The 12,995-nt window shown below is 36.7% G+C and overlaps 1 protein-coding gene across 1 annotated transcript in view; it reads right to left on the reverse strand.

The window, feature by feature from the left end:
* Window positions 1-625: 625 nt before the first annotated feature.
* Roe1 (grpE protein homolog, mitochondrial Roe1) overlaps window positions 626-12,995 on the reverse strand; it is a 51,393-nt gene continuing 39,023 nt past the window's right edge. Inside the window, exon 3 of the mRNA XM_090373441.1 lies at window positions 626-1,255. Coding sequence (XP_090229567.1) covers window positions 812-1,255 — 444 coding nt within the window. The 3' untranslated portion in view covers window positions 626-811. The remainder of the gene's footprint in view (window positions 1,256-12,995) is intronic.

The following is a 12,995-nucleotide window of genomic DNA, read 5'->3' on the forward strand; positions in this document are numbered from 1 at the left end:
AAATGAAGAAATATAATGTTCGAGCCTTTTTTGTTTCCTATACTATATATTGTTTAATTTTTAAATATATAAACAAATAGTCGATTGTTCTAAATTGATACAACCATTCCCTCGAATCTGTAAAATTTCCCAGGAAATTTCAGGGAAATCCCAGGAAGGAAAAAACTGTATATTTGAGAAGCCCCATGCTAACTAGGGCTCCAACTGAAGAAAGCATTAAGAATTCCTATGGCCTTTACTTGTATTTAAACTATGACCTCTCTGAATATGTAATATATGGTGAGCCGACTATGCTGTTGTGGAGAACAGGATGCAAAAAGGAAGTTAGGATTAAATAAAATGAAGTCTCAATTTTATTTTGGTGAAGTGCTGCCTTATCACAAGATTCAGATTTAAATCATTTCATCAATAGATTTATCCTGTTTATGAAATTTGATTCACTTGCTGAAATTTTCAAATCTGAATAAATGTAGTAACAGAAACCCTATTATAATCGAAACAGTTTTTTTTTTTTTTTTTAAATACTTGCCAAGCTGCAATTATTTTTATTTTCCTATTCATTTTTTAAAATTCTTTGCTTCGTTCAAAGTAATTCATTAATTATATATTTTACATCCACTTACATTTCAATTAATTTTTAGTCTCTAGTGAAAAACAGACTACTGTTTCTTACTGAAATTTACTAATATTGTTACTTCAAGAATTTTTTTAAAGATTTTTGCATTACACCTTTGTATTTAATTTTATTTTTGTGACAATTAGAGATGGAATTTTCTTTTTTTAAATTCAATTCCATAAAAATTTACATACATTATGAGGAACTACCAGTTTGTGCTTTTACAACTCCAACTAGTGCAGGGCGTATTGTCCTCTCTTTCAATTTGTATCCCACTTTGGTCACCTGTGCTACAGTTCCTGGTTCTTTGGATGGTTCTACTTGTTCAAACAAGGCTTCATGCATGTTAGGGTCAAATTTCTCACCAAGTGGATTTAGCTGAATCAGGCCATGTTTTCGGAACACAGAATGCAATTGTGCTTCAGTCATAGAGAGCCCTTCAAAAAGATTCTTCAGATGAGTATTGGCATCTGTTAAAGCCTCCTTTGGTACACTTTCTGTTGCTAACTGAAGGATATCAGCCACTTCCAGAAGGTCTTTACAAAAGCTCTGAATTCCAAATTCTTTAGCTTCCTCAATCTGTCTCCTCATTCGCATACGAATATTTTCATTTTCTGCTAATGACCTTTTATATTTGTCCTAGTTAGAAAAAAAAAAAAGTTAAAATATTAAATGCTAAAATAAAAAAGTTAAATTTATTATATTTTAAAGAAGTGTATTTGAAATAAATGGAAAAATATAAACCACTGAAGTATTTGTAAGGGAAAAGTGAGAAATTTGCCAAAATGCCAACTTCAAAAAACCATAATTTGCAAATTGTTAACAGTAATCGACCTTTCTGCTGGAAAGACATTGCAGAATATTTCTTTTAAATTAATAAAAACACTATTTGTTAATGCTGAATGAAGAACACATTTGCTGCTGCCTACATGACAGTTATATGATTATTCAGCTAGGGCTTGAAGTGCTGTTACTTACTCCCCAACTCATGATGACAATATCGAAAGTCTTGGTTCTTTATACCCCGGTTCTGGATCTTTCTTTTATAGACAACAACCTGGAAAAAACCGGTGCACCCCTCCTTCCTCAGGGCAAGTTTTATATAGTTTAATTCTTTTAATATTTCACTTCCTATGAACTTCAAATTTTAATCATGGATTTTGAGGTGAGCCTACATTTAACAAAAATGTCATCACCTCTTTCATATTACTTTAGATTTTGGTTGTTTATCATTCCTGAGTATTTTAAGGAGCCTAGTGATTTTTGCACACTAAACCAAATACTAAACAAAGAACAAACCCTTTGTTGAATGCACTCACTGCTAGCACAGTAGTTATGACTGTCCTCCTTTCAAACCATACAGAAAAAGCAAGTCGCATCTAGATGGGGGGGGGGAGATCTCATTTGCACCTTCACCAAGTTAGTCAGTCTCTCATGAAAGTTTGTGGATTAAAATATTAGGTTTCTTCCATCGAGCTAGGTGAAAACTTATGGTTTTTTTGTTTTTTTTTAACTCAGAAAAACAGGCAATCAATCAATCAATCAATCATGTTTGTTTCCATTGTTTTGTTGTCACCAAATGCATCAGAATAAGCTTTGGAATCCATATCATTTGAATATAATTCTGTTTTTCTGTGACAAATTATTTTAAAGAACTGACTCAATATCAATCATTCCTATATACTCTTCACCCCCTTTTTGTTTTATTCTGGATATCCCCATCCATGCAAACCTTTATAGGACAAAACTTTTTATACCTTTTTTTTTTTTTTTTTTTATTTTGTAGAGCTCAAAGGTTACACAATTTTTAGCAATAATTTTGGCAATAAATCCACTAAGAGTTAGTTTTACTTAGTCATATCTAAGATATTCAACTGCATTTTAGATGGTCAATATATCACTGTCCTCTAAGGGGTTAAAATACAGCATATCTTATCTTCCAAAGAAAAATTTTAGGATTAATGCTTGCATTTCAGCTGGGCTAAGGTAACGAAAGCCAACACGAGAACCACAGGAAACTTCAGGAAACTTTTACCGGTCAAAAGCGTTTACCGGTACTGCAGCTTCTCCTTGCATTCTCGGTAAATGATTGGTGCATGTTATCAGTAGTGGCAGTGGAAGTCGATAACGATGTACTGATTAGTTTTTTCTCATTATTAAAAGCAGATTATTGGAGTTCATGAGTGGGCTGAAATTTATGGGTAATTTAAAAAAGGGTACAGTCTAGCACCCTTTCCAATGGGAACTAGACTGTACCCATTGGAAAAGGGTACTAGACCACCCATTGGAAAGAAACAGTTTTGAAAAAAATTACGGAAGACTACAACTCAAAGACATATTCAACGTTGATGAAATATCTATTTTTTAAATGTTTGCTTAACAAGACACTGACTTTTAAAGGTATAAATGTTTAGGTGGTAAAAATAGTAAGGAGAGAATTACACTCTTGGTTGGTGCAAATATGGCTGGTAATGAAAAACTAAAGCTTTTGGTAATAAGCAAAAGTAAATCACCCCGGTGTTTCAAAGGAGTAAAGTTGCTAGAGTTGGATTACAACAACAAAAAAGCTTGGATGACAAGTGAAATTTTCGAACAGTGGATTTTAAATTTCGATAGAAAGATGACAAAAGAAAATAGAAAAATTGCGTCAATTGTCGACAACTGTCCTGCCCACCTTCACTTGGTAATTTCGAAACTTACAAGTGTGAAGCTTGTTTTCTTCCATCCAAATACCTTGTCTAAACTGCAGCCAATGGGCTGCAGTTTAGACAAGGTATTTGGATGGAAGAAGAAATATTTGGATGGATGGGTTTGAAAATGCACTACCAAAGATGCATACTGAAAAAAATTCTACTGAGAATAGAAACCAACCAATCTATAGATTTGCAGATGTGCATATCAGAGTTGGTTAAATTGTGGAGTAAAGATGTGATGGAAACAACGATTAAGAATTGTTTCGCAAAAGCATGTTTTGCCTAAATGCTAATTAAGTGCAATAAGAGAGAGAGATGAACTACTACAAGACATTGAGCAATCTTGGGATGAGTTCCAAGCGAGGTATGAACAGTGGAGAAATTATTCTTGATGAATTTTTAGGAGTTGATAATGATGTCATAGTAGCCAAATATCCGAGTGATGCCAACATTTTGGAGAGCATTCAAAGAACTAGTGACAATATCGGCAATGAGTTGGATGAAAACGAGGGAAAAATTAAACCTTCCAAAGAAATGTTGGTATTATTTGAAACTTTGCATTGAGGCCTTCAGTGGGAAGAAACTGTAACAGAATACAGTATATATTTTGAGTGTTTAAACAAATTATTATTACTATTAGCCATATGGTGCAAGGAAGCCTGAGGCTTATGCTGCACCAGCCAAAAAAATTCCCGAGTTAACCTGAGAGAGAGAATCACCAAGAAAGATGATATCCAGCTCAAAACCCTGGGTGTGCCAAGCCCATACCCACCAGATGTGAGCCCCTGTGATTAATGTAAACATTTTTATGAACATTGTACAGTAGAATGCAGTGTACAACAAAAAATTTAAAAAAATAACCAAATATTTCACAAAATGATTCTTAAAAGTGTACTAATACATTGTAAGTAGTAATTTCTTAATATGTATGTATTAATAAATTAATTATTTTGAAATGTTAGAAAATTTATTCATTCCCATCTTTTACTATATTTCTGAATTTACAGAATTTTTTATTGTTGAAAAGGTCATATTTCTTTATAACGAAATTTCCGTTTAATGAATTTTTTCAAGGGAACGATCGATTTCGTTATATAGAGGTCTGACTTTATTTGCTTGTTCCATGAGGACCCCAGCCGGCCTTGAAATCCAAAACATTTGGCTTTACAGACCTGCATGTTCCAACAGAAGCAGTGCAAGAATCACTTACTTCTCTGCCTTCGGCTGCTGTTTAAATTGTTAGTCTGTGTATCCCTCCCCCAAGCTAGCAGTTTTCCAACCCACTTCACACTGCCCAATGCATCGGTAAATAATCTTACACCCATTCCTGTAAAAATAGTCTCTCCTGTTAACATGTGCAGACCACTATCCACCCAAAGGGAAAAAACCTAGGAAGCAAGTAGTCCCCTGGTGGTGCCCTGAACTGATTATACTCAGGAGAAGGGGTATTTTTATTTTTTTTATGAGAACCCCAAACACGAGAGGTATTAGAACCTATAGTACTTAGTACCGTGCTTGGGTTGGAGGTTGAGAAGACGAAAGAAGATATTTGTTGATATTGGACTTGAACTTCTGTAGATTATAATTTTCAGGAAATACGTATGAAGGAAGGTTGTTCCAGAAAACAGCAGTTGAATGAATAAATGAGGAAGATGAAAAGTTGGTTCTGTGGGTTTGAAGTTGGACGGTAAATGGATGTTGGCTGGTGGCGGCACGTGTTCGGATTGTTTTGAAAGAGAGAGCAGGAATTATAGAAGCCAATTCAGAAGAACAGTGCCCATGGAAGTATCTGTAGAAGAGGCATGCAGCAGAAACAGTGCGTCTATGAGAAAGCGAGTGGAGAGACTCTGTTAGAGATGAATCATTAATTAACCTAACTGCCCTCTTCTGAATGGAATCAAGAAGCCTGAGAGAGGTTTTGGGGGCACCACCCCAGATGTGGGAACAATATTCCATGGCAGGGCAGATTTGCAATTTATACAGAGTGAGCAGCTGTTTGGAAGAAAAGTAACGCCAAGAGCGAAAGAGAAAACCATGTTTTTTAGATGCAGAGGAAGCAATATTTGTAATGTGCTTGTGCCAAGAGAGATTAGAAGTCAGGGTAATCCCCAAAAGAGATATATCATTTTGCCTAGAAATCGGAGTGTCACTAAAGATAAGCATAGGAACAGAAGAATCCTTTTTGCGAGATATAAGACAAGACTGAGTTTTAGAAGGGTTGAAATCAACTAAGTTGTCTTTGCCCCACTGGAGAATTACCTGAAGATCGGCATTTAAGGAATTGGCAGCAGATTTTCGAGAACTTGAAGCTGATTGAGCTGGACAAGGTTTCTCAAAATGGAAAGTTAAATGCAATGTGCTATCATCGGCAAAACTATGGATACGATTTCCAGTCAATGGAAGAAGGTCATCGATATACAAGAGGAAAATAGTGGGGGAAAGAACTGAACCTTGGGGGACACCGGCATTAGTGGAGAAGTTAGAAGACAGAGAGCCATCTACCATCACCCTCAGTGAGCGATCAGAGAGAAAACTGGATAACCAATTACTAAAAACAGTTGGCAAACCATAAGATGGAAGCTTGTTTAGAAGACTTTTATGCCAAACACGATCAAAAGCCTTTGAGATGTCAAGAGCAACTACTTTTGTTTCACAGAACCTTTCCATTGAATTAGTCCATGAATGGGTAACATAAGCCAGAATATCACCAGTGGATCCACACTGACGGAATCCATACTGGCGATCGTTGATCAGATGGAAGGTTTCTAGGTAGTTTAAGAGTTGGTGGTTAATTGATTTCTCCATTACTTTAGAAAGAGTAGAAGTAATTGCAATGGGACGATAATTGGATGGGAGGGATTTGTTACCCTTTTTAGGAACTGGCTGGATATGAGCAAATTTCCAAGCAGAAGGAAAAACACCTTTGGAATAAGAAAGTGAAAAAAGGCGGCATAGAATAGAAGTTCAGGAGCACAGGTTTTGAGAACAAGTGGAGAAATACCATCAGGACCTGGAGCTTTCTTAGCATCAAGATTCATCAAAATCCTTCTGATATCCTTTTGACGGAAGACCACAGGAGGCACTGAATGGAGCGTGTTAGGAATGGTGGGAGGTGTTTTACCAAGATCATTAATACATGAGCTGGAAGAAAAATGGGATGCTAGCAGGTCAGCTTTATCCTTGGCTGAAGTGACAACAGAACCATCTGGTTTGGACAGAGGTGGGAGCAGAGATGGGCAAAAGTTGCGGCCAATAGCTTTGGCAAGAGACCAGAATGCTCGGCTACCATTAGGGCAAGAAGCAAGTTTTCTACTCTTAGCCTGTTCAAACTCTAGTTTGGACTGATTAATAACTGCTTTACAATTGTTGTGAGCTTTGGTGTAGGCAGAAAATGAAACTGAAGAATTAGAAACAAGCCAATTACGATATGCAACATTCTTCTCTTGGACAGCCTTAGCACATTTATTGGAAAACCAAAGTTTAGATAAAGGACGAGATTTTAAAGTGGAGTGTTGGTACCAGGTGAGGAGACATTTTCAGAGAGCCAGAACACCCTGGCCACAAAATGAGGTAGATGCACTGAGAGATTCCTATAGGAATCTCAGGAATCAATACACGGCCCTCATTAGAGAAAAGAAAAGAATCCTGGAGGCACTTGGTGGGAACTTCTGGGAACACTGACCCAGAATAGCTGCCAAGAGGAGATGTTACAGAAACTACAGTCAAACCGGATTGAACCCCAAACTTGTGTTGGGAAGAGTCTGTTAACAACATACTAAGCACTATTATCCAGACTGAAGCTGAGAATTATTCCCATACTCAGAATGACATCATCAAGGAAAACTCACACTATGAAAATGCCAACATGGAGCCTCTATTCACAAAAGAAGAATTACAGCTAGCTTTGACAAAAACTAAAATCAATAAATGCCCAGGATTTGACGTTCTAGTGAAGTTGAAATAATTAAAAAACTGGCTGAATTTACACCTGACAAACTTATAAATCTATACAATCAGTGTCTGACAGAGAAGGAAATTTCCCCAAAATTTGGAAAATAGTAGTAGTAGTGGCATGTGATGCAAGAAAGCAAATGTATGAGCTTATGCAGCATCAGCCAACAAAAAAAAAAAAAAAAAAAAAAATCACACCATTCTCTCCAAATGCCTGTCCAGTTCCTCCTTAAATTTATTCGACCTGTCAACTTCCACGACAGGTGGAAGTTTGTTCCAGCAATTAACCGCCCGCTGGCTAAAGGCAAATTTCCGTACATCTATTCTACATCTGTCTTTTCTTAATTTGAATTTATGCCCCCTTAGGTTCGTAATCTGAACAAGCGGAAGGATCCCATCAGAATTCAGCGTGCTCAATCCATTCAAGGCCTTTAAAATAGCCATGCTCAGGCTCATTTTAAAGAACCCTGAAAAACCTCCCACTGATCCTAAATCCTATAGACCAGGGGCGGCCAACAAGTTGATTGCGATTTACCAATCAACCACGGCTTTAATTTTGGTCGATCATGACAAATTTTAAATATATATAAAAAATAGATTATTCAAAATCTAAAGGTTATTATTATTATTATTATGCACCCCACTGCTATACACTTATTAGAAACCCATCGAACCATATGACTATTCTTATCGCCACATAGCCGCTACTCTTGTCTAGTGAAAATTCATGCAGTTACGGTTGTGGAGCCATAGTGTATGTGTTGAATTCTTATTTAGCTTACTTAATATTAATAACTGGACAGTTACTTTAATACCCATTGATTTCAAATGATTACTACAAAAAAGAGTAAAATGTATCATTTTCATCAAGAGTGGGGTACTAGAATACTTTTTTGTAATGATAAAAGGAAAATGTTGTTTGATTTGTTCTTTTGTGGCTATACCCAAAAAAAAAAAAAAAAAAAAAATTTAGAAAGGCACTTCAACGCACTCCATGGTAAATACCAATCCGATTTTCTGCCTAATAGTGACCTTAGAAAAAATAAATTAAAAGAACTTAAATCAAGATTATTCACACAACAAAATCTGTTCATGACACCTAATTTACAATCTAAAGCAGTAACTGTAGCATCATTTAAAGTGAGTCAAATTCTTGCAAAAAAATGCAAACCATTTTCTGATGATCAAAGATGCATTTTTAGAAATAACATATTCTCTTTTTTGAAAATTTTAAGAACAAAAATGAAATTAAAAGTGCTCTTCAAGATTTGCAATTATCTCAAAATACTGTGATGCAACGCATCGAAAATGAATAAAAATGTGAGCAAACAATTGCTTGCTCATATTGCTAATTGTGTGTCCTTTTCTTTACAACTGGATAAATCCACAGACATCAGTGATACAGCTCAATTGCTCGTTTTTATTTCTATGGTTTTTCGATGATTCTGCCACTAGAGAAGAACTGCTGGGTATTGGTTTCGTTAAAAAAAAGAACTAGAGGTCTTGACATATTTGAAGCATTCAAAAAGTTTATTGAAAAAATTAAATTACCACTATGCTCCTATCAATAACAACAGATGGAGCTAAAGCAATGAAGGAGAATCTTAACGGATTCGTCGCATTGTGCCAAAAGGATGATGAATTTGCAGATTTTTTGAGTTACCACTATATCATCCACCAACAAGCGTTAGCCAGAAAAAGATTAAATACTAAAAGTGTTATGAACATAGCTTTCAAAATCGTGAATTTCATCAGAGGACAATCTCTTCAAAGAACAGTTTTCAGAATGAACTCAATGAAAATGAATCATATCTGATATTACACACAGATGTGAGGTGGCTGAGTTGGATTAAGTTTCTACAGAGATTTTGCAATTTGCTGAATGAAATTTAAAAAATTGTTGATCAAAGGGGAGATGATTATCAGCAGCTACAAGATATGGAGTGGTTGTGTGATCTGACTTTTTTGGCAGATTTTACCAGTAAATTAAGTAATCTGAATTTGGAATTATAAGCAAAAAATAAAAATGTGGGCGACATGATTAGTAGTATTTCTGCACATAAATATCAATTTTTGGCAATGGCTAAGGATCTCAAAGATAAACAATTCGATCATTTTGCAAATATGCAAGATTATTTTCAAAAATAATCCTGGTTTTGAATGTAATAGAAATGTTTCTGAAATTGAGAAAGTTGTGGATGATTTTGAAATCAGATTCAGTGATTTTAAAATAATTGAAGACATTGTTCAATATATCTCTTATCCATTTAATGTTGACTTAGATACAAAACAAATTGCAGAAAAAATAGCTGAGATGGAGAAAAAAAATATTACTTGAAAATAAAATTATTACATTGCTAAATGATATCTTCCTAATTTGATATTATATAGTTGGATCTTAGAAAGGCTTTTGATACTGTTGCACATGGAAGACTGCTGCACAAATTGGAGCAGTGTGACACTGGAGGCAAATTGCTGCTGTGGATAAAGGGGTGGCTGAGGGGTAAAAGACAGAGAGTGGTAATCAATGGACACTGCTCGTCGTGGACTAATGTTATTAGTGGAGTCCCTCAGGGCTCAGTGTTGGGTCCATTATTGTTTTCTGTATTTATAAATGATATTGATGATGGTATATCAAGCTTCATGTCGAAGTTTGCAGACGATACAAAGGTAGGCAGGGTTGTCAAGGACACTACTGACACTATGCTGCTGCTGCAACAGGATCTGGAAAGGTTGAGCAGATGGGCTGAGAGGTGGCAAATGAAGTTTAACATTGACAAATGTAAAGTACTACACATGGGAAACAGCAGGCCCAGAGCAACGTATCAACTCTGTGGTACTACACTGACAGTGGTAGAGAATGAAAGGGACCTGGGGTTGGTTGTGCAGGGAGATATGAAGTTCTCTGAGCAGTGCAGACGGGCTGCAAGAGTAGCTCATGGTGTAATGTCAATGATATATAGGAATTTTTCTAGCAGGGATAAGGATGTGATTATTCCCTTGTATAAGGCAATGGTCAAGGCCACACCTAGAGTACTGTATACAGGTCTGGAGGCCTCATTTCAAGAAGGATGTAGAGCTGCTGGAACGAGTACAGAGAAGGGCAACAAGATTAGTGAATGGAACAAAGGGGTGCTCTTAAGAAGAAAGGCGTAAGCTTTGCAAATTACAGTGTCTGGAGACTAGGCACCAGCGAGGTGATCTGATAGAGGTGTATAAAGCCTTGAATGGTTTGAGCATGCTCAATGCTCATGGGATTCTTCCTCTCACTCAGAATAATCACCTGAGAGGGCATAAATTCAAATTGAGGAAAGACAGATGTAGGATAGACGTGCGGAAATTTGCCTTTAGCCAGCGGGTGGTTGGTTGGTGGAACAGACTTCCATCCCTTGTCGTGGAAGTTGATAGCCTAAATAAGTTTAAGGCTCAGCTGGACAGGTATTTCGAACAAACAGAGTGGTGAAGTGGAAGTGGTTTTTTTTTTTTTTTTTGGCTGATGCTGCATAAGCTTGCTTTCTTGCATCAAATGCCTCTACTAATGCTAATGCTAAAAGCGAGATCAGAAAAAGACTTTTAGAAATATATTTGCCGAGAAAAGTACCAAATGTAAAAAACTGCAGTGAATTTTTAAATTCCTGTTTTGGTTCTACATATCTATGTGAAGGGGCTTAGAGGGGAACAGGTATCCTGTGTGTTATCAGACACTCAGCCTAAAACACTGATGGATCCAATATCTCTCTATTACAGAAGATTTAGGAGAAGTCCGGTTGGCCTGCCTCCCTAAAATCCACTCATGCACACCTTCTCGATGGTAAGCCCTGTTACGTCACTTAGGTGGCAACGAACGTGTAGAGTGGTTCTCTTCAAGACGACTAGTCAGCGTGAAGAGGAAAAGACCAAACCCTCCAGCAATGAGAGCACAACAATACAAATGGCCCTCAGTCCCCAGCAGCTTTCACTCTCCCTCTTACGGCAGCGAGAGGATCAGAGTGGAAGCAGAGGGTGCTAAGAATCTCTGGGTACGACCAGGCTGCCATGCACGGAAATTGAACTTGGCCTGTTATAACGTACGATCACTCATCGGTGAAGACAGGATATTAGAGCTGGAAAAGGAATTAGAAAATGTGAATTGGAATATCATCGGTTTGGCTGAAACAAGAAGAAGAAATGAATCACTTAAGTTTATCAAGTGGAAATCTGCTGTACACCAATGGAAACAGTGAAAGGAGTGAAGGTGGAGTTGGGTTTCTGGTCCATAAAGATTTTAAAAACAACATTTTGGAATTCAAAAGTACATCACCAAGGGTGTCAAGACTAATATTCAAGATTTCTAAGAGGTACAAGCTAAAGATTATAATGATTTATGCACCAACATCGAGCCATGATGATGAAGAGGTTGAAGAAATGTACACTGAAATTGAGAGTCTTCTAGATGAGCAGAAAACCCACTACACTATTATTATGGGGGACTTCAATGCTAAGGTTGGAAAAAGGCAAAACAGCGCAGAAAGAGGAACTATAGGAAATTTTGGAATTGGTGAAAGAAATAAAAGAGGTGAAAGACTTGTGGAATTTGCAGAATCTCAAGGACTGTCAGTAATGAACACTTTTTTCAAGAAAAGGGTGAACAGAAAGTGGACATGGAAGAGTCCAAATGGATTAACAACTAATGAAATAGACTTCATCCTCACTAACAGAAGATATATTGTGAATGATGTTACCGTCCTGAATAAGGTAAATGTTGGAAGTGATCACAGAATGGTAAGATGTACACTTGATATAGATGTAGGAAAGGAAAGGAAAAAACTGACTCGAGTAAATAATACAAAGGTCTTTGAAATAACAGAGGAGGAGAAAAAGCAGTATGTACTGGAACTTAAGAACAAGTTTGAGCTTCTGCAGACTGCTCAGGACCAAGACATCGACGAGGAATATTACAACTTTCTGAAAGTGATAAAGCCCAAGAAACCTATAGGGAAACAGAAATCCAAAGAAGAAAAAATTAGTCAAGAAACACTTGTCATGATGAACCAAAGACGACAAATGAAGATCAAGAAAAACACTGACAGGGAGAAAATTGAGTATACTGAGTTATGCAAAGCCATTAGAAAGAGACTCAGAGAGGACATAAGAAGATTTAACACAAGAAAAGTAGAACAAGCATTAAGGGAAAACAAAGGATTTAAATCAGCAGCCATGAGCAGTAATACAGAAAGACAAATGATACTGAAACTGAAGAATAGCGATGGTGTACTCATAAACAGCAGAGAAGGCATAATTCAAATAGCAGACGACTACTATAGAGAATTATACAAGGAGCGAGGGAATGATACCAGCAGTGGGGAACATGGATTGCAAAGTAGCAACACATACGACATACCCGATATTCTTCCTGATGAGGTAGAACATGCATTGAAGAAAATGAAGAATCGGAAAGCTCCGGGGGAAGATAAAGTTACTGTAGAGTTGTTAAAATTGGGAGGAAGAGACATAACACAAAAACTGGCAAGGCTCTTCACAAAGTGCATTAGAAAAGGTGTGATGCCTAAGCAGTGGAATAATGCAATCATAGTTTTGCTGCATAAGAAAGGAGATAAATCAGAAATTGGAAATTATAGACCAATTAGCTTGTTATCCCATATCTACAAGTTGTTCACAAGGGTCATTACTAACAGATTAGAAAGAATACTTGATGAGAATCAACCGAAAGAGCAAGCTGGCTTTAGGACAGGATT

The sequence above is a fragment of the Mastigoproctus giganteus genome, chromosome 5 (genome assembly GCF_048544385.1).
Source record: "Mastigoproctus giganteus isolate SK-2022 chromosome 5, ASM4854438v1, whole genome shotgun sequence".
Lineage (NCBI taxonomy): Eukaryota > Metazoa > Arthropoda > Arachnida > Uropygi > Thelyphonidae > Mastigoproctus > Mastigoproctus giganteus.